The sequence below is a fragment of the Xiphias gladius genome, chromosome 6 (assembly GCF_016859285.1).
Source record: "Xiphias gladius isolate SHS-SW01 ecotype Sanya breed wild chromosome 6, ASM1685928v1, whole genome shotgun sequence".
In the NCBI taxonomy this organism is placed as follows: Eukaryota; Metazoa; Chordata; class Actinopteri; order Istiophoriformes; family Xiphiidae; genus Xiphias; species Xiphias gladius.
In genome coordinates, this window is record NC_053405.1 from 30,649,329 (window position 1) to 30,672,770 (window position 23,442).

Consider the following 23,442-nt stretch of genomic DNA (forward strand, 5'->3'; position numbering starts at 1 on the left):
GTACATGCAAATGAGGCTCATGCCTCATCATTTATACACCGCAACTTATACAAAGTTGCATTGAATATATACAGTACTTAGACAACATATACAATACATTACAACCAGTAGTCTTGGCTGGAAAAGATTGTTTTCAATGCAATTTGTAGACCTATGATTCATCTCTGAAAGGCCAATAGTAGTTAGTGCTGTTGATGTGCAGTCTGCATTTGTCAGTATCTGGATGTTAAAGGAGATGCTGAGCAGTCAGTTATTTGCGCTCTGTGAGCACTACAGTGGTTCTATCTCATGTGAAATGTATATTTGCTGTTGAGATCAACAGGTCCTCTGAACCAATCAACAAAAAAGGTAATTTGTCATTGCCTTCTAAATGTCACGCTACTCCCTTCATTGCTCCTGACAAACGAGTCATAATATCTGATAACTAGTGGTAGGGTTTGGCAATATGAAAATATATATGTACTGTTAAGCAACAGAAATTTGTCAACTGTTAGAGATTTTGTACACTTCAATATTGTTTATACTATAGTAGCTCTCCCTTTAATATCTCGGAGGGTAAGCCAATGTGGGCAATGACGAAGTCACTGAGCAGGACTCTTCTTAAGCAGTACTGTTTTACTGAATGTTTGCATCAATGTCATGAAGTACCTTGATTTGTCAGTTATTTAATTAATTTGATTAACCACACTGAATGTAGGCATATGCTTGCTCATATCTTTCACTGCTGTGCAGAGCGCTGTGCCTTCGGTGTTTTTTAATGGAGCACCGTGAGGGGTTTTTGACAGCTGTTGTTCCAAGAGCAAACATCTGGATTTATTGCCAATGCAAACATTCAAAATGCCTGGATTTACCTGGCTCGGGACTTCACTTTAATTTCAGGGATTAGATTGTTGTTTATGATTATAGGCTTTATTTTGTTTAACCCACTAAATAACTGCTACATGATTTAAGTTGAGGGCACATTTTCACACATAGTATCAACATTCTTATAAATACATATGGTCATGGTAGATGATGACATCTGCCACGATAAACGATTTTATCCATACGCCACAGCCCTAAATACTAACCTCCATTTCATATCAAGAGAAATGCTAAACTAGTATATCTCAAAATTAGGACAACATTTCCCATGATCCCATGATTCCCATCCCATGATCCCCTGCAATCCCTGCTCTGATGGATTTATTTTTTTACTGTTATGATACTACTGTCTGACATGAATGTGGAAACTGTAAGTAAAGTATCAAAGGAGATACACCAACATCTCGTAAAAACATAAGAGATTCTGTGTTCATGTCTGGTTACGTTGTTGCATTCTTTCATGCTGAAGTTAAGCTGCTCTCCATTTGACAAATTGTCCACGTGCTTGCACAGACCAGTTGATGGTGTTGGCCTTTGTTGATTTCCTCTGAGTTCAGTTCACAAATTCCTGTTTGATTCGTATGAGGTTGGGGGGATGTTGGCTGCCTCGGCCCTCCCTTCGTAGAATGTATTCACTAAACTGAGAAGAGTCCACTCCGCCGCCACATGAACCTGTGATCCAGAACCCTCTCTGCTGTAACCGTTCCAACACCTGCAGTCACACACAAACCAAATAGCAACACAAGAATGAGATTTGACAAGTTTTGAGCAAGATATTTAGACATTTTCTCCAGAGTGCTGAAGTCAAATACACCGCTTGGGAAAAAATGAACAAAGTTGTTCAACATTTTATTGATCAATTTGAAGTCAGTATGTGTAGATTTTTAAAAAATTTCCACTTTGAGTCAGATCTGGGACTGCACAGGCCTACAGCAACACACTGGCTGCACTAAGTTTCAACAGGATTGTCTCATATTTCTACAAACAAAAAACTTACACCACTAGCATTACTTGAAAGATGCAATATTCAAATTAAAATTCTAAAAATATTGGCTTTAAGTTAAGGGAAAAAAAACGTAATTTTGAAAAGCACAGCTCTCCAAGTTCCTCCAACTGACAAATGTCAGTGACAATGAAAGAAAAATAATTGATAGTTTAGGATTTACTTCAGTGTTTTATAGTGAAGGTGTCACCTTGCATTAAAAAGGGAGTGCCTCTGTGTCAGAACATCAGAATAAATGTATTCAGTCTGTAATGATTTAGAGCAGCAAGTCACAATCTTGAGAAAACAGAAAACCTTCATAGTTTAACAATGCAATCAGTTACAGGTGTTTACTACCCCTGAAAACCAGTTTCCTGTGGGGAATCTTTACTGTAGTTAAGGTACCAACAAGGATGTAAGAGGCACTTGTCCTGATACAGGCCTCAAAAACGGTGTTGCATCCACGTGGTACAGCTTTAAGTTGAGCAGAAACCTTTCTGATAAAGGTGGGGGAACCAGCAATAGACTTTTGATATAATGCATTTGTGCCCCTCAAGGCCCCTTTACACTGTGTTGCAATGGCTGTTTGAGACGAAAGTTGACATGGAGAAACATGGAGAATTCTGTGGTCGTCAATGCCTGTAAATAAGACACGTCCACGGACAGCTGCTTTGGAGCATTGGGGACAGCCTGCAGTAAAATTCTGACAGTCAGAAATTTAGGAACATATTCTCACAATGTGGTGCTGCTACCAGCTATATCTACAAACCAACCAATTAGAATATAACATGGAATGATGCTGATGCAACATTTTGTAAGCACCGTTTTGGATAAAGTTTGGGGGAAAAAACAAACCAACCTTTTTTCTCAAATATCTTTTCTATTTTTTTTTTTATTTCAAAAGAACACAGAAATCAAGAACATTAGAATAAATGAGGTCAGCATCTCAGAATACCCACCTATAAGAGAAACACACTAAAAAAACAAATACCCCTCTTCTCCTGCCATGCAGAAAAACCATGGTCTGAGAAGAGATAAATGTCTTTTTGATGTAAATTATTATTGGTGTAGAACCTGTTTGAATGCATCTTTTTAATTATAATTCCAGATAAAATAATTTTTACATTAAAATGCATACACAGTTGCCCATATACTGTGGCCCTGAGAGCTCAACACACTGCAACTTATGAAAACACATGCAAATACTCAAAACACAAGCAAATGAAGGAAAACTGAAAAAATATATCGGTTTGACAGCAATGCTGCAAAAGTGAGAAAACACAACCAAATACTGATACTTGCTGCAAGTCACACAAAACACAACAGAAAAGGGTTTCAAAAAAATTCAATTCACTTAATGGGAATGCAGTGTAAGAGTTTTTTTTGTTGTTGTTTATTTAAACATTCTGGTTGCATGATTCAGATATTATGATCCATTCTTTCAACAAAAGGCTAATGCCGGGTAAACAGCAAACCACTGCAATAGGATCTGGATCATTCAATCCGTTTATGTAAACTAAAAAAAAATAAAAAACACCACAACAACACTACTGATGTATTTCTTCTAAAGTGAACATGGTGACATTGTATCAGTTTGCCCTCAGGAGTCATCTGTCCCTCTGTACTGCACCTCTATAACTGATTTTTTCCCTGAGACAAAGACAGTGAGACATACAGTAATGAAGTGTGTCACCCATCAGTTTATCTCCACACAAGAAAGTCATTGGATAACTGTCAACATCTTCAGTATATCAAAGGGCTCTCCATCTGATTATTGACACTTTGTCACTGAAATTTCAAGCACATCAAGCATTTCATGGATGGTGAAATGGAGGTGTTGGTAAAAAAAAAAAAAAAAAACTACAAAATGTTCACAGTATCATAAAAACACAATATTAAAGTAGGTTTTTTGAGATTTTTTAACTGATCTCAAAAAATATAGATGTTTGCAAATTAAAATAATATTGGAATTAAATAAGAATACTTTGACATCACCAAAAAACCCTTTAGACAGATATGGATTAACTATTGAAACAAAAATGTTTTGTAAAAAGAGATTTAATGGATTGTATTTCAAAAGAGCAGTTGGCATGTTTTAACGGACATCTCTTGATACTGCATCTTAAAGAACCAGTGTGTAAGATTCAGTGGGATCTAGTGGCAAAAACATGAAAGTTTCTCTCATGAGCCCGTGTTTGGTTTGTCTGTTCTGGGCTACTGTAGAAACATGGTGGTGCAACATAGTGAGTCCGTGGAAGAGGACCTGCTTCCTATGTAGATATGAAAGACTCATTCTATGCTAACGAAAACACAACGATTCTTAGTTTCTGGTGATTAAACACTAACGATAACATAATTATGAATATTATATTCAATTTCTGCCGTTACATCCCCCTAAATTCTACACACTTGTCCTTTAAGACACGTACATTGCATTCCACTTTTGGCCATGTTGTTGGGTGCTTGCTCAGGCCTTTTGTCATCTTCATTAAATCTGCTGTCAATGACTGAATGTAGCTGTGTAACTCCGAGTAACATCCCCCCCAATGGGGCAGTGGTGACCTAAAGATTATAGGAGCAAGTTTATGACTGGAAGGTCGCTGGGTCAATCCCTGAACATTGCATTTGCAAAAAAACATTACTCAATTTATTTTCCTTTTATTATTATGCCAGAGGACAGAGTGCCAAATAAAATATTTTTTTCTGGATGGTGTGATAGAGCTAATATGATAGCTTTCTGCATTTTAGACTCTGCATTTGTGCATTCCCTAAAATCTCATTGCTGTCAAGATGTTTGCAATTGGTCAATGGCATGGAAATTTTCACCAAAGTTGAACTGTACATAAGCTCCAAACATTCACTGATTGCGTGAATCTGTTGTAATTAATTTGTTTTGGTTTGAAATTTTGCTTTTATGCGATCACACCACAGCACCGAGGTACTGAATGGCATCTATTTAAACACAAAGTGGAAAAGTTCCAGTCTTGGAATGATTGGATCTCAGTGCTGCATTCAACACGGATGATCACAGCATACTAATAGACAGACTGAAACACTGATTGGGACTCTTTGGCAAAGTGCTAAACTGGTTGGAATCAGATTTAAAGGACAGGGACTACTTTGTGTCCTTCGGAAATTACACATCTGAGCCTAACCAAGACTTCATTCTCAGGCCACTTCTGTTCAACATGTTCCCACTAGCTCAGATCATGGAAAACATCAAAATATCTTCTTCAGTCTTCTTCCTCAAAAAAAAAAAAATCTATAATTATGCAGATGACACACCAATTTATATAATGACATTACCAGATTACTATGATCCCATACCAACACTGAGTAGGTGCATTGAAGAAATCAGTGATTGGATGTGCCAAAATGTTCTCTGGTTAAACACAGATAAAACTGAAATAATTATTTTTGGACCTAAGGAAGAACGATTCAAAGTCAGTGCCAAGCTTCAGTCGCTAACGTTAAAGACCACAACCCAAGCCAGAAATCTTGGAGAAGACAGCCCACATCACCTGAAGAATATATCAAGAAATAAAGGACTTATGTCTGAGCAGGACTTAGAAAAACATATCCATGTGTTTATCTTCAGTAGGCTTGACTACTGAAACACTACCTTTACAGGTCTCAAATCAGACAGTTCAAAGTCCTCGCTAAGTCCAGGAAAGTGGATCACAACATTCCAGTTCTCAGATCTTTACACTGCATTCCTGTGTGACAGGCAATGGACTTTAAAATACTGCTATTGGAATATAAAGACTGAATGGTTTATTTCTGATCTGCTGCATCGTTATGAACCATTCAGACCTGTCCCCAGGGTCAAAACTAAACATGGAGTTACAAGAGTCAGTTTTTATGCTCCCCATATCTGGCCAATCTCCCAGAAAACTGCAAAAACTGCAGAACTATTCTTGTAGTTATTTTTAAATCAGGGCTTAAGACTTTTCTGTTTGCTGCTGCCTTTAATGAAATTAAATTTGGGACTCTTAATTCATATCTTGCACTGCACTGTAATTTTCTATTCTCCTGTTTATCTGTTTTATTGTATTTTAGTATATTTTAATATTCTACTTTGTTTAAATAATTTTTAATCCTATTTATGTGTGTCTTTTTATATTGTATATTAAATAGCCTTGTGTTTCCGCCTTTATGTCTCATGTAAAGCACTTTGAATTGTTATTGCAAGGTGTTTTACAAATAAACTTTCGAACCCTAAGTCCAAAGACTCTGATTTTCCCCTTTATCATGTAGTACAGACATACGTTCAATCTCTACAGTCCGATCCCTTATCAACCGTGGTGTTGAGTTTAAAACTGAACCCAGGGTGTGTTTTGTACCTGAACAGAGTTGAGGTGGCAGTAGCCGTTGAGAGGGAAACGGATGATGTGTGTGGAGTCCTGGTTGCAGCTGGTGTTCAGGGAATTGGTCATGACGTCTCTGACCTCAGGGAAAACCTCCTGAATCATGCCCCGGTGGGCACTCACGCTGATCCTCTCTCCGAGCTCTGGAGCCACATGAACCACGACACACTCACACTGCTGACACACATTTCTGTATTCCTGCTCAGTCTTCCAGCGCTCCAGCTCAGCCTGCAGAGGAGCCAGTTGGAAGAAACTGGCCTCTTCATACAGAAGGGAGTATTCCTGCAAACACACACACCATACACATCACCAAAAACTGACCATTTGTCAGATAGAAATAAATTTGTCACCTTTGCAGAACAATTTTAATTTTCTGAATTATTATTTTAACATATTAATGCTACAGAGATTTGAGACCAAAACTTTTAAGTTAGCATGGGTTGTCTAAGTCTTAACTTCACCGTGAGCTGTCTGTGACACTACGACAGTTTCCAAAAATGTTTGCACTTGTAGTTGGTGCATTTCGACAATGAGTTTGAGACAGGATATGAGCAGTATCCAACAAGAACCCAACACAAAATTGTGGGCGGGGAACACGCAAGGTGGCGACCAGACACACACACAGACACACAGGGATTTCTTTTATGTTTTCACTAAATACTGCTATCATTCACTTCAGCCGTGGAAATATTTCTGGACAAGGTTAAAGGGAAATGATATGGTCACCACAAAGAAAATTCATTCCCACTTGAAGGCACAGAACATACATTACAATGTGTCAAAGCAAAGAATGGTAACATTGTTGCTTGCACACATTTGTATTTTTGCCTGAACAAAGTCAAATAAATGCATTAACACATAGCCAGTCAGTCAATAAATGTTTGGCTGAGATGCAAATGGCTTGTTCAGTTGTTCAGTATTGCTGAGGTACCAAACCTTAGGTAGAAGCTAACCCACTGAATACACAGTTAGTCAATATGTGTATACTTTAATGCCTTTTAGTGGAAGTAAAAGTTGCTGAAAGGAAAAAAAAAAAAAAACACACAACCTGGCTTTAGGTGGTTTTCCATTTGAGTGTCCCATGATTATGACAATGAATTAATGAACAAGAAAGTAAGGAGAATTAAAGTTTCCTTGACTTTAAGACTGTTACTTGAGGGCAGAGCGGGCAGGCGGCCAGCACTGAAGCCAGTGCCAGAATATGTAGGCAACAATTTCCTTGGTGCTATTTTCTAACATGAAGTCAGAAAACAGTAACAGCCATATGACTGATTGCAGTCGGGCTGTTGGATGGAAACATTGTTTTGGATTGGTTAAGTTGGAATAGCATGATGCACATCAAGGCATAATGCAACACCTATGTATAATGTAATAAAATTGCATAGCAGCATTTTACATATAATATCACAAATTATAATTAATAGAAATAATAAAGACGAGTGACAAATGAAAGGAAAAACCAACATAAAATGTCTTAGTAAGGTGTTGGGACGCCACGAGGTGCCAGAACAGTTTCAATCCAACTAGGCATTAATTCTACAAGTCTCTCCAGAACTCTATTGGAGGGATGGAACACGATTCTTTCAAATGATCTGCCCTCATTCGGTTTTTTGATGATGGTGGTGAAGAGCAGTGTCTAACACATCAGTCCAAAATCTCCCATAGGTGTTCGATTAGGCTGAGATGTGGTGACTGCGAAGGCTATATAGTATATGATTCACATTATTTTCATACTGATCAAACCATTCATTGACCCCTCATGCCCTATGGACAGGGGCACTGTCATCCTGTTTCTTCACACATTTTTTCGGGTTTTCCTCTAATTTGTTTCCTTTAATTGTAATCATAGGTGCATCTTAATTGTGTAAAGGATTTTTAAACCCAAAGCACTGGTAATTAAAAAGTAGATAAATATGGAATGTATTAACCATGGAAAGTAAGTAAGTATTCCAGTAAAGAAAACATATGACTTATATACAACTTATTATTATTATAAATTATATCAAAACATGCTTGTTACCTAAAAATTTTGTACCTCTAGAAAGTCATCATTCAGTGACTGACAGTACAACACTATGACTGTACAGGGTGTCTGAAAAGTTCTGAATCATAGGGGCAACTGTAACACTACACTAGCTCAATGCAGTCCTCAGGATAGTTCGTGAGAACTAGTGGTATAAAAGTTTATAAGTGTCTCTGGACTAGTAACAACGGTTGAATCCCTCCTCTGACAGTCTTTCCCTGTGATGTGGGACTGTTCAGACACACTGCAGTGATAAACTGTGGTAGCACCTGATCAAAACTCTAGACAGACACTCACTTTGAAGTCATCAGGGATGAGGAGTTTTGAGGTCCGGAGAAAGTTAAGTATGTAGCGGAACATGTGGCCATCTCGATCAATGAAGTAGTGCTGCTTTAGACTGTCCAACACTATGGGTTCTGTTCCATCAAACAGACGACCAATCCTGCCAGAAACAATAAAGACAGCGATACAAAGGCCCCTTCGTGAAATACCTAACAAATGTTGGGGAGGCTGTCATGTCTGCTGGACACAGATCTCCTATAATGTACTGCAGTGGCTGAATGTTCAGACATTGTTGACAGATTTTAAAAAAAAAGTACACTTAACTGACTGCTACCCAATTTACAGTACAGTAAGAGCATACTTGGCTTTAAAGGGCAGGTTCAAATTTCTAAATTTATTTTGAGCACTTGGTCACTGTAATCATTCTTCCTCCCTTCGTAGCCAATTGAAGTGCTTTCCTAGCCAAATAAAGAGTGTATCTTAGTATTTTCAGTCCAAAATTTGGCTTAAGTTTTGGCTTAATTTGGCTCTACGATGCATTTTTACGCTGAACAGTGGACCAAGGACTGTGGCTTTTGTCCCCCATCTCTAACATTGCACTTGCATGGTGGCGCTTAGCAGCCAATATGGATAGGAGAAAAGATCTCCTCAATGTGCACTCACTGAGCACTTTAGTAGGAACACCTGTACACCTGCGTATTCGTGCAATTATCCAATCAGCCAATCAGGTCGAAGCAGTGTAATACATACAATCATGCAGATACAGGTCAGGAGCTTCAGTTGATGTTCACATCAAACATCAGAATAGCAAAAAAGTTTATCTCAGTGACTTTGGCATGATTGTTGGTGCCAGATGGGCTTATTTTCTGATTCAGATATTTCTGAATCTGCTGATCTCCTGGGATTTTCACACACAACCTAGACCTAGACCCAGAATGGTGTCAAAAACATCCAGTTAGCTGCAGTTCTGCAGATGGAAACACATTGTTGATGATATAGATCAGAGGAAAATGGCCAGACTGGTTGGAGCTGACAAAAAGGCTACTGTAACTCAGATAACCACTCTTTACAACTGTGGTGAGCAGAAAAGCTTCTCAGAATGCCCAAGACATCCAACCTTGAGGTGGCTTCACTATCAGAAGACCACGTTCCATTCCTGTCAGCCAAGAACAGAAATCTGAGGCTGCGGTAGGCACAGATTCACCAAAACTGGACAGTTGAAGACTGGAAAAACCTAGCCTGGTCTAATGAATCTGGATTTCTGCTAACGTACAAAGATGGAAGGGCCAGAATTCGGTATCAACAGCATGAATCCATGGAACCAACCTGCCTTTTGTCAACAGTGGTTGGTTGGTTAGTGGTGGTGGTTTAAGGGTTTGGAGAACGTTTATTTGACACACTTTGGGCCCCTTAATACCAATCAATCATGGTTTGAATGCCACAGCCTATCTGAGTATTGTTGCTGACCATGTGCATCCCTTTATGGCAACAATTTACCCATCTTTTAATGGTAAATGATAAATGGACTGCAATTATATAGCACTTTTTTTAGTCTTATAGACATCTCAAAGCTATGACTACTCCCAGTAGGATAATCAACATGTCACAAAGCAGAATTAGTCTCAAACTGGTTTTATAAACATGACAATGAGATCAGTGAACTTCCCAGTCACCAGATCTGAATCAAAGAGGATTTACCTTTGGGATGTGGTAGAAAGGGAGATTGGCAGCATGAATGCGCAGCTGAGCAATCTGCAGAAAGGATGCGATGCTATCATGTCAACATGGAGCAGAATCTCAAAGGAATGTTTCCAACATCTTGTGGAATCCATGCCACAAAGAATAGAGGCTGTTTGAGAACAAAGGGAGGCTCTACCCAGTATTAGTATGGTGTTCCTAATAAAGTGCTTGTTGAATGTACATATGGCGTATATGTACATAAGTAATCCTTTTAAGTGTAAGTCTACACTAGATTTTAGAAGAAGGAAAAATGTACCTGCACTGGCCTCAATGGGTTGAAAAGTACAAGTCTCCTGAACCTCTGATATCACACCACAGGTGTTTTCTGTTTACTGTGATCACACCCAGCTATGATGTAGCATGGCGCTATAGTGATATGCTACATTACTGCTTCACAGACTGTGTAAAAAGCATTTTGTCACTGCTAGTTGGCAGTGCAAGCAGGATTTTTAGACTTGGTGCAGTTCCCCTTTAAAGTGAGACTTTGTATCTTTTGCTGAACAGTGGCTGTTGTTTAGCAATTACAAGATAATGGCCCATTCAGTTTCTCTTCATTTCCAAAGATTCCAAAGATCTTTTACAGTCATCATCATCAGGTGAGCTGACTGATAGTGAGTGGGATGAGAACACAAACAAGAACCAACAAAGATGTCTCATTAAAGATCGTGAGGTATGGTATATTTACTTCTTGTTTTACTTCTTTGATAAATATAAAGTCCTTAATATGTGACATGCTGAAATATAATTTAACAGTAAGCTAATTAGAAAAGACTCAGAAAGTCAACAAACTCAGTATTCTAAGTTGCAAAGCAAAGTCTAGCTGCAGTTTGATAACATTAGCTAGCGTTAGTCACCATAAGCTGAGTGTGTTGAAATGATTAAGGGTGCATTTTATAGCCTATGATACAAAGTCATGCTTAAAGATACTTTATAAGATGTTGTAAGAATTTATATTTGTATTATTACAGGCTCCTCCAGTGCACATGTCGAAGTTTCCTTGGGCAAGATACTGAGTCCCAAAAATTCCCCCAATGTATCATCGGTCTGTCTGTGTGTGTGTGTGTGTGTGTGTGTGTGTGTGTGTGTGTGTGTGTGTGTGTGTGTGTGTGTGTGCGCCTGTGTGTGTGTGTGTGTGCGTGTGCGTGTGCGTGTGTGTATAGAAAGCGCTGTATATATAGAAAAGCGCTGTATGAAGACCAGAGTGTGAGTGCAGTCCTTTAACCATTTACTGTTTATTGGCCAGAATACAGAAAAAAGTAGCCTGAGAAATATTTTACATGAGAGGCAACGAAGTGGATATGTTTATGGATCACCAGTACTTACTGGACTAAATAAAAATAATCAGTCTAACAGGGTAGGCGTACTGAATGCCAATATGCAACTTGGCAGCTTTAAAACGCTCTGACAATTAGCTCTATTATATTTGAGTTTGCAAAGCAACATGAGGGAACTAACAGTGATCGACAGAGGCCACATCATCAGTCATTAAACTGCAGAAGCATCAGGAGCAAAAAATAAAAAGTAATTTATGGAGGTCAAGATGGACAGTGAGTAATGGAAACATCTACCAAATGGACTAGTTGTATCAGCAAAGAGAAACCGTAGTGGCAAGTGGAAGCTCACTGAGAAGAACTGATGGGTCATAGAGCAAAACGTAGAAAGTCTATGTGATTAAATATTTCTGCCATTTTGTCCACTTCTTGTAGTTGAATAGTCTTCAATTTTGTGTGAATCATTCACTATGAGATTGAATACCTTAATTTTCTATTGTTAAATCCCATTATTCTACCCATTAATAATGATGTGATTCATTTTAATTTGATTTTAGGGGGTAAATAGTTCAAATTCAAGTTCAGCTTTAACTGAATAAATTCACTATACATGGACAAATGAATGGATTGTAATATGTACAGTATATTAAAGCATTTTAAAAGTATTGGCATGGCTTACAAAGTAACATAACCAAATAACATGAAATAATTATTTCTTAATTAATATGTTAAAACATTTCCAATCAAATGTGAGATATATATAGATATATATATTTCCTTTTTCAACAAAAGTAAAAGGTACATACAATTTTATTATTAGAATCTTTTAGTTAATCCATCCATTTACCCCCACTTTAATTTGATGATTAAAGTCAGATATTTCAAATGAATATGCAAATTAGGGGAAAGTCATGCACCTTGTAAAATCTACTTAATTTGTTAATCAAGGACTTTTGAAATTAAGGTATTTAGTTTTCAAGTTTTAGGGGATTACTTTTAGCCTTTTCAAGTTAATGGGCAAATTAATGGATGACTACCACAATGAGTTTGACTAACAAACCAAACACTTGATTTAAAGTAAGGTGTTCAGTGTGTTTTTGGAAGATAAAGGCATTTTAGGGATTGTTTTTCATAGTGGATATGTGTCTCTCACCGTGACTCAGGGTACTTTGTGAGAGTGGCCAGGCTGCTGGTGTACATGTGTCCTCCTACATCAATGTGGACAGGTGCGTTGGTTTTGGTGAGCTGAGCTGGCGTGGGAATGCCGGCAGAGCCCAAAGGAGACACAGAGACAAACTGCTGACTCGACATGCTGCTGCTGCTGCCAGGGCTGTCCTGGGACACAAAAAACACACACACACACACACACACACACACACACACACACACACACACACACACACACACACACACACACACACAAAAGAGTTATTAGCATTATAAAAGTAGTAGGGGTATTAGTAGTATTAGTAGCAATAGTGTGGTTGTCAGAGGTCAACAGAGGCCGCTTATTTAGACACTTATTTTAGAGATCCTGGGCTCATGCCTACAGCAGAGTCAAGACTGAACAAATCATCCCACAACAGTTGGTGATTTAATGTGTCATTATACCAACATTGTGGAGATACGAAGCTGTGTGCGTACAGCATGAGACGTTTGAGCCCAAAAGGGCCGACATCTTTTAATGCTCAAAGCCCCATAGTGGCCATGGTATTTATAATGAGAGCAAAGGAGGATGTCAAGTAACATTATTATACAGCTCAGAGTTCAGGGTGCATGGATCAGTCAACAAAATATTTGCTAAAGCTACCTTTTTCTGCGATGAGCCAATCATACTGTACCCTGTCACATCCTGTGAACTTCCTGGCATGCTTGGCCCACTAGGTAAAGTTTCTGATGGTTTAGATTCATAGCTGCAGCCTCAGGGCTGTCAGATGATGCCAGAGGCTTGACAGGAAGCTAAGAAATCCAAGGAGAGCTGTTCAGTTCTAAGTGTAAGGTGTGACCTCAAGTCTGTGACTTGAAGTCTGGCTCAGTGAGGTTCTTAACTACTCTGAACTGTTCTCTGTTTACCCACCCAGCACAACCAGGGATCACTTGGTGCCATCTGATAAATGTATCAGGTTTGTGATATTGTTTCATAAATGTGGGTCTTTAAGCCATAAACTACTTTATGAGAATAATTAGCATCCTTAAAGACTTTGTTTTCAAGCTGAAAATGTTAAACAGTTGCCTATTTACATCCAGCAGACACATCAGTAACATTAACATTTATGTGGTGTTTGTGTCCATCTGATGAATCTAAGTCCAATATTCTCTCTCTATTGTCTTTTTTTTTTTTGGTCACTATCAACTCCTGAGAAAAATATATCTCTTTAGCTGCTAAATGCAGCTAGTTTCTAACCAAGTCTGTCTGCTGTTTGCTGCTGAGCAGGTAGTGCATAGTGGGTTTATCCGATTGTTTTTACTGAACAGCCGCCCATTGCTGGAGTTTTAAAAAAGTTAGCCGTAAAAAAATAAATAAAACAGTAAAGTTGAGGGCCATAAAACCAAAACAGCAAGCTGAAAGACACTAAAGGCTTCACTACAGGGGACTCTTTTCACAATACATATAATCAGTTGATCTACTGCTAACATAGCAATACCTATTAGTGCAGCTTTAAAATCACTTATGTAAAATTATTCAGTTGATTCTAGCATCTCTGATGGCACAACATCCCTGGCAAATTGGTGCTACCAGCTATTTCCAAGGTAAGAGATTTTCAAATCCTCCACACAGGGATATGTGAAAATTTCAAAAAATAGTATTCAGTGGTGAGAACTTTCTAATGATTGATATTCATGAATGAAAAAAATCATCATCAAAAAATCTTCATCATCATCCATTGGTATATTATGTTTACAAAGAAAATAACCATAAAATCTACACGTAATTTTTCATTTTCTCCCCCTAAACTACTCACTACAGAAGCATGGAGAGGCAAGTGAGAAAAACAATTCTCGTGATCCATTTTCTAAGTCTGATCTGAATTGTTTTCTATCCTGTGTTTATGACTTAAAAACAGGTGAAAAAAAAGGTTTTGCCAGGATAATCTTGCTAAAGTCGCTCATGATTTTTTTCATATGTGAAACAGGTGGGGAAAAAAGTTTTACAAGGTGAAAAAAATATAACTTACTAAAACACAGTACCTTTTGTTTAGAATGCATGGAGAAATTGAAAATCACTTGGAAGAAAACATGAATGTTTTTAGTCCTGTTTAGGCTGGGGTAGTTGTGCACTTCAGCCTCTTGTGGCCAAAATGAGTATTACAACAACAAACTCTTAAAAATAAAAATAAAAATAATAAATAAATATATAACTAAATATACACACTATATATATATAATATACATATATATATTAATAAAAATACACACTATATATACATATATATACATAAATATACATATAAATATATATATATTATACATATATATATATATTATACGTGTGTATACATATGTATACGTGTGTATGTATACGCGTGTGTGTGTGTATATATATATATATATGTATGTATATGTGTATATGTATATGTATATATATGTGTATGTGTGTATATATGTATGTGTGTATATATGTATATGTGTGTATATATATATGTATATGTGCGTAAATGTATATCTGTACACATATCTGTATATGTATGTATGCATATATATGTATATATGTGTATACATATATATGTGTATATATATATATATGCTGATATATGTAAATATGTGTATATCTATGTATATATATATATGTAAATATGTGTATATCTATATATATATATATGTGTGTGTGTGTGTGTGTGTGTGTGTGTATGTATGTATATGTATGTATATGTATGTATGTGTATGTATATGTATGTATGTATATATGTGTATTAATATATATGTATATGTGTGTGTGTGTGTGTGTGTGTGTATATATATATATATATATATATATATATATATATATATATATATATATATATATATATAAAGTAAAATTACTTAAGGATTCCAAGTAATGCATGAACAGATTTCAGTGGGTCATAAATATAAACTAATAAATTGTTAGCATATAGTTAGGCTCTACGCTAGGGGCCCATCTGTGGATTCCTTCAATGGTAGGGGATGCTTTAAAAGCAACGGATAATCGGGGGTATAGAGAGCAGCCTTGACAGATACCTCTGTATAAAGTGAAATATTCTGAATTTAATTTATTGGTAATAACAGAGGTCCGGTGTGATGAGTAAAAGAGTTTTACCCATGCCACAAATTTAAGACTGACTCCAAACTTTTCCAAAATCCTAAATAGATATGGCCATTCCGCCCTATTGAATGCCTTTTCATTATCTAGAGATATAACCATCTCTGGAATCTCTCCAGACACAGGGGAGTCTTCGAAGATTAATTAATTTCAGATGGCATTACTGTTACATCCTTAGAAACTGATTTAATTTGTGATATGTGCTCAGAGGCAGATTTAACTTTAAATTGGTTTAGCCAGTAACCTTCCTGCTTTCTCACCATATTCAAAATGAAATCCACATGTAATTTAGTAGTTGTTTTTCAGGTTTTAGGTTTGACTGTTGACAGTAAGTCATTCTCCTTTTGTAAATTTAATGTCTACTGTGAATGTTCAGGATATGGTGTCATTGAGTTTATTTAATCTAAATATCTGATTGATTTTATAAGTTGATCTTGTTTCTCCCTGCGTAATTTATTTTGTAAAGAAGAAAAGGCTATAATTTCCCCTCAAATGACAGCTTTAATAGTCTCCCAAAGAAGAGATGGAGATACATTGTCATTTTGGTTATTTAGGGTACTTGTACTACACATGCTGATCTGTATAAATAAAAAAGGCACTATCACCACATCAATAGTAGTAGCAGCGATGACAGAAACCATATCACCACCAATGTAGAAAATAAATAAGTCCAAATACAAGGAAATGAGTAATGTATGTAGTCAAAATAAATGGATTCTCCTGAAAATGTGACCTGCAGGCATGCTGGGTGTAACAGTCCAAACTTTGCCCCTTTTCTATACAGCTCCTGTTGAATATCATTAAAAGCCACTCTCTTTCTAACAAGGGTCACACTCATGTCCTGGTACACTCTCAAAGTCACATTTTGGTACATAAATTCATGTTTCGTGGTCCATCTTAATATTTTTTCCTTGTCAGAGTTGTTACAGTGGGGTCCAAAAGTCTGAGAGCAATTTGACCCCAGTGGATGAAAGCACAATAAAAAGACCTGGACTTTGGGGGATCCTTGTTCTTGTACCGATGTGCATGGTCAACCCCACCATCTCCATCTATTAGTCAACTTTGAACTGCTACAGCTCGTTGACAGTCTCACTCTCCTGTACGTTCACAGTGTGGAGGTGGGATTGTCGGGACCTGTTTTCCGGGTCCTCTTCATAGTCTTAGGGGAGTTTTTTCTGGGACTATATGGATTTGATGGTCACTTCAACCTAAGTGAACTGCTTAGTTTTCTCCCACAATTATTTTTGTTTCAGTGAGATGGTTGTTAAACAAATTCACCTCCCCTTGTAGCATGTCCATAGAGGCTTTTACTGATTGAAATAAAAAAAATCTATCAGCATTGTTATATAGCTTCCCTTATACTGGTCCAGTGGCTTTCCAATAGGAACAACACTTGTATTGTGATGAGTTCACTTTTACCTACAAGAGCCCACCTGAGGTTGAACCTGCAGCAAACAGTTAGGTAGCTTTCCAGCTAGCAAAGTAGCCCAAGTTGTGAGGGTTTGCATTCTTTATTGATTGTTATATTTCGATGTCATTTCTTCACCCAAATTTGTTCGTAGCATGTTTGACAACTTGTTGTAACAAGTGTAACTCAAAGGACATCTTCAAGGTAAAATATCCAAATTAGTTGGGAGCCTCTCAACTTGCATCTACTCGCTACATCCTCTAACTGGAAATTCCTTCATCATCATCTTTAATATCATAATCAACATCATTACTTTATCATTGCCATCAGTATTTATGGGTCAGTTGGGTCATACTGGCTATTTTTAAGACCAACTGAGTCGGAGGGAACTGTTTTTTGTGTACTGTACTTAATTTATTTGCAGCTTTTTAAATCACCAACAATAACACATCAACAGTGGTGGACTCTATCCTTTAGATCAAGCAGTTTGAGAGATGGAAATGCTGCAGCATCTAACAGCCTCTACCCCTAGGGCACTTCTGCTTGGTCCATACTATGGCCTTCTTTTGACACAATCGTGTGTGTGTGAAATGGCACAAACTGGAATGCACCAAAGCAGTTAACCTCAAGTATGGAATCTATGAATTTAAAAAAAAAATCTAACCATCACTTTAAAGCATATTAGATCAGTGGTGAGGACCTGCCTACACAGAGCACATCAGAAGGTTTGGATAGAGAGAGGGAGGTGCAGCAAGACTATGTAATAAAGGCCTTTCAGGGCAGACTCGTGACGTCACACTATTAGTAAATATTAGTAATACTGGACCAGGAGATACATTTATGACATTGTATCTGGTTATATTATGTTCTAACTATTTTAAAGTGTCGGCTTTTTTTTTGTTGTCAAACATTGTTCATTTAAGTCATACCGACACCTTTAAATACTACAGCGTGGGTTCACATACACAGTCTACACTGATTACATGAAGGCTAAATAAAAACAAAATAAGTTGACAAACTGTAAAGCTGCACTCGAAAGCTCATATTTGATACATCTGCATACAGTACACACTCACATCTGTGTGTGTTAGCGACACAGAGAGAGAGAGAGAGAGCGAGAGAGACACACAGACAAACACTTCCACTGCACACAGATTGTAGATATACATATCAGTCACATAAAAATACTTTTTCAGAGTGTGTATATTTGATGACAAGAGAACAAACACTTTACGGGGCAGCCATTATTAATGCATGTTGGGTAACTTCATCAGCAGATAGTTACCAATGGCAACAGAGAGACAGTCACAAAGAGAAATCACTGCTGCTTGTCCTGCACTTCTGCTGGTTGTTACTCAGCCCCTGCTGTGTATTTATGTATTTTTATGATTATTATGTCAGATTGTTTTGACTGCAAGTTTTCCTGCAAAACAAAGATTCTGTTCTTTGTTTGCAGGCATTCATAGACATTTAAGTTATTTAGAGAAGAGTTTTTTAGAGTGGATTCCATTTAGATTAGAGCAATTTCCGAAATAACCACTGAGATGGAAACTTTTTTTAAAGAAATTTGAAAACAAAAAAAAGGTTAAATTAGCAAAATGTTCCTTTTAAAAGCTGCATAGTGGCTGAACCCAGGCTTTGCAGCTCACATTTTAAAGGACCATACCAGTGTTTTTGCACGTTTTAACCAATTTTATACATTTTCTATATACATCACTGGTGATGATTTTCCACAGAGAAATTAAGATTTGTGTGTTTTTCTTTGTTCCAGGTATTGTTATTAATTCGCTATGACGTGTGATATGATACAATATATCCTCCAGAATGTGAAGTGGAGTATGTACTCAAGGTGATAAAACATACAAAAACTCTGGCATGGCCCTTTAATCATGGACCGCTTTAATATGGTTGCATCAGTTTTACATTGAAAATAATAACAAATATGATGTTCAGAGGCTGTATTACAAGTGGAGATCCTATATTAACCTACAGGCATTTCCATAACAATACAATGATGATTGGCAGTGGGTGAAAATGACAAAATATATTCGCTCAAGAACTGCTCTTAAGAACAGTTTTTGGGTACTTGGTTATTTTCACTGTGTTTCCCCAATTTTCTACTAATTTCAGTGATGAATATTGTACTTTTTTTTACTTCACTGCATTTCTCTGACACTGTTAGTTACTAGTTACTTTACAGATTATGGTTTTATATACAACACATGGTCATTTATCGTTATAGATGAAATAATGCAACTTAAAACTAAACTGATAAAAATATCCAACAGTATAAATGAGCTAGGTTAATTTTTTGATCCACCCTGACCAACTACAAAATTAAAATCTCATCAGTAACAACAAAAATAACAATAAAAATAATGATAATAATAAAGAGAGAGCCATCTTGCATCCTGGTTACTTTAAACACTTTCAAATACATTTTGCTGACGATACTTTTGTACTTGTACTTATGTTAAATTATAGGCTACTGCAGTTTACCACTAATCATGAGTGACCTACAGCTCATGAATACAAATGAAGATCAATGATATGAAATCGTCAGTGCGCCTGGTGTAAAGTGAACATCCCCATAACTTCACACAGTATGTATGAACGCACTCTCTTCGCAGTATGTTATTCATACAGAACGCACACTTTTTACCTTACCGGCGGCGGCTTTTACGCAAGAGCTGTTGAGACAGAGACTACTGGAGATGATAAACTATCACTTGCCCTGCGTTACCTGTGTGGGCGCGGCGACCGGGAACCGGACTGCGGGCTGTGTAGGAATTTGGGACCCCGTAGTTCTCACGGGCGCCGACTCGCTCTCGTTCAGCTCCACAGGCGACTCCGCGCGTGACCCTGGGCGCAAGCAAAGCTTCTTAGCGGAAGGAGCCCCCGCGTCCTCCTCGCTGCTGACCCTCCGAGTTGTTGTTGTTGTTAAATGTGTGTTTATTGTTGTTGCTGTCGCTGCTGCCGCTGGTCGCTGCGGCTTCAGATCCGCTGAGTCTGTGACCCGGCGGATGTACGGTATTAAGAGCTGCAGGTGGGACTTCGAGTGACCGTTGACCGTTTCCGAGGCAACGTAAAGCGTCGTCTTAGGCCTAGAGCCCGCGGCGCCCACGATGCTGTTTAGCGTTGCTATAGAGACGGCGCCGATGCAGTGATTAGTGTAAGTCTTAGAGAGCTTGGCAGCGCGCGACAACATCTGCATCCTCGTGCCCAACAGGTTCTTACCGATGGCTTTGTTCTCGTACCATGTCACGTCGCTCGCGCAGCAGTGGTCCCGGGGCCGCTGGAAAAACGCCCTGCAGAGCGGGTTCCTTTTGGACACGTACCGGGCGAAGCTGGCGTACGGACACTGCTCGGTGCCCGTCTCGTACATCCGCGGCAAGGTGTCCTCGTCTGAGTCCGGACGCTTCTTGGTCCAGGCGGCGGAGCGGGACTTGTGGTACGGCCCGAGAGCTTTAAAATAGACAAACTTTCGCCCGTCCTCATCCACGGCCAGGCCGAATGAGTCCTCCTCCAGCTCCCGCTGGTTCTCCCGGCCCCTGGTGCAAAAATACATACAGGTCTCGAACCAGACTTTGTTGAGCAGCCCAAATGGCGTGTCGATGTTGAACACAGAGGACTCGTACAGTTTCCGCAGGTCAGAGCGCGTGATGGCTTGTTTCTGCACCACGGGACCGGCACCTTGCTCCTCTAGCCTTCGTATGACCGCGGCCAGGGTCAGGTTGGCACTGCGCAGCTCGGGGTCCTTGGTGAGGTCCAAGGTGCGGCAGTAGGGTGGCTCGTTCAAGTACCGGTTCAGTGAGCTCCGGATGCTTATGAGGGACGACTTGCTGTACAACTGTCCACTTTTGGAGCGCGCCTCCGTGTAAAAGGAGCGCAGCACAGCACAGAGCGCTTCCTTATCCAGAGTTTCAAAGTCTGGACTTTGGGCTTTCTCACTGAGGTACTCCCTGAAGATCCTCACCGCATACCGGGTGGCCAGGCGGGTGTTCTCGCTCAGCCTGTTCCGCTCTGACCGCTGAAGGTCTCCCTCCAGGTGAGACTCCAGACCAGCGCGGATGCTGCTACTGAAGGGGTCCACCTCTCCCTCCTCCTCTCCTCGGTCCATACTACGCATAACGACTGCTTGTGTTTCCGCGGCGGAACCACTGGAGTCCAGCACTGTCCTCCCCGACTCCCACTCCAGCTCCACACCATCTCTGTCGGACTCCTCGTCCTCCTCCTCCTCCTCCCCGGTGATCTGGACTTCCTGGATCTCATCTTCATCTTCCTCCTCATCATCCTCATCCCTTCTCCTCTCGGGGCAGCTCATCTGCTCCTGCTCTGTCTCTCTGCTGGCAGGCATTCTCGCCATATTGCGGTCTGTGAAGCAGTCCTCCGGCAGCGCGCATGCGCTATATTGGACCGCAGCGCTGAAAGCCCTTTGTGTTTAAGTGACCTTCAGCCGTGCACGCGCTCTTTTAAGGTACGGGGAGCGAGCGCAGCAAGAGGGTAAATTTGGAAGCGCGCTCCTTGTCAAAAAAAGGCTGCAGTATTGGACTGCATATGGGACCAGCAGCATGAACACTCTGTGATGTGGTGGATAACAGGACTGCAGGATTGTGACCTCCAGTATCATCATGAGTCAAACAAACCCTGATTTTCACTTCTAAATCACACTGATACACAATAGGCTGGGTTAGGATAATCATTATGACAAGTCTAGTTACATTATATGTTTAATCTTTTTTTACTTGTTTTAATAATTATATACTGTGTACATGAGAACAGCTCTTTTACATGTTTGTTTGTATACTGCATAAAATACACTGGCTGTTTATTTATTTGTCTGTTTTGCATATACTTATATATGCATTATGTTGGCTCTGGTGTGTGTTTGTGTAAGTGTGTATTCAGATTGGGACTTGTGGTACAATCTGAGAGCTAAAATGACTACATAAATAATTTAACCCATGCTGGAGTACATACAGTATATAAACACAAACACTTAAAAGCGCTAACTCCATGCAAACTTTTTATAATCATCAAAATAAGCAAATACTGTGCTTGATGTGTCATAAGTAATACGTGGTGGATGGGGTGGCATGTAGCTAGGGCCATCAGTAGTGGACCATTAACAAACAATAAATTAATCTGCCCATGCCTGGAAGATTTCTAGTATTTATATATTAATTTTTGACAAAAGAAAATCACATCATTAATCAAGGAGCTCTCTTCATGTGCTCGAAAATACGGTTTTGATGTGAATAATACTCTTAAAGCGCGAACCTGAAGCCACGAAGTGAAACATTCTATGGCCCACAGTTTTTCTATATACAAATAAACTAATAAATAAGTGAATCTAGACATTTATGAAGTTTTGTGCTTGTATTGCATGAATTACACCAAGATTTACATTACAACACTAATTGCTGAGGGTCATCAGAATTAATAAACTAAAAATAGCCTCAAGAAAATGCAAAGAAACTCTGACATAGTCATGGGGAGCACTACTCAGCCTGTAAACAACTAAATAATTTGTTCTGTGGCTCTCAAGAAGCCTCTGAAAAAATAACTTAAGTGACATATACTGGATATGGACTGGATTTAGACATTGGTTGAGTAATGTCGGTCTGGGTTTAGAGGTTACACATTTTAAAAGAAAGCCTGAATTACAAAGTGGGGATGAGGACTGAAGTTTATTACATTTCCACTCAGTTACACTTACCACAAGGTCCATCCAGTAGCTGTTCTGGAGCTTTAAATCATATCACATGATCTTCAGCTGCTGTTTACAAGTTCAAGAGTGAATTCTCAACCACTTCTGATTCTCACAAGTCCCCCAACCTGATGGAAGGGTCATACTAAATTGCTGGATTAACATACTCTACTGTGTCTTTGGCACTGTCCTCTTATTAAAAAAAACAACCCATACGTCTTCTGTGCAAGCACTTTGTTACGACCCATAGCAATGTTTTATTGTGACACTAGTATTAATGTGAGATAGCATCAGTCGTTTCAGCCCCAAAGTTACATTTTTATTTTCAAGTAACAAAGCCCTCTTGTGGCTGGCCGTACTAACTATGAAAGGAGCAAAGGAGTAAGTCAGGTCATGTTGTTATAGAGCCACAAAGTTGACATAGCGAGGAGGTCAACAAAACATTGGACTTTAACTCGAGGAGACAGCTGTTGGTGGAACTATAGTTTTAACCATGACCATTCTATAACCTTA

At 38.8% G+C, this 23,442-nt stretch overlaps 1 protein-coding gene across 1 annotated transcript; it reads right to left on the reverse strand.

Annotated features, from left to right (window-relative positions):
• Positions 1–770: 770 nt before the first annotated feature.
• LOC120790798 lies at positions 771–21,348 on the reverse strand. The gene is made up of 5 exons (XM_040128659.1): positions 19,963–21,348; positions 12,683–12,864; positions 8,534–8,678; positions 6,190–6,495; positions 771–1,576 (listed from the first exon to the last, which is right to left on the reverse strand). Exons 1-5 carry the CDS (start codon positions 21,346–21,348, stop codon positions 1,418–1,420), a joined length of 2,178 nt encoding a protein of 725 aa, XP_039984593.1. The 3' UTR covers positions 771–1,417.
• Positions 21,349–23,442: the final 2,094 nt, after the last annotated feature.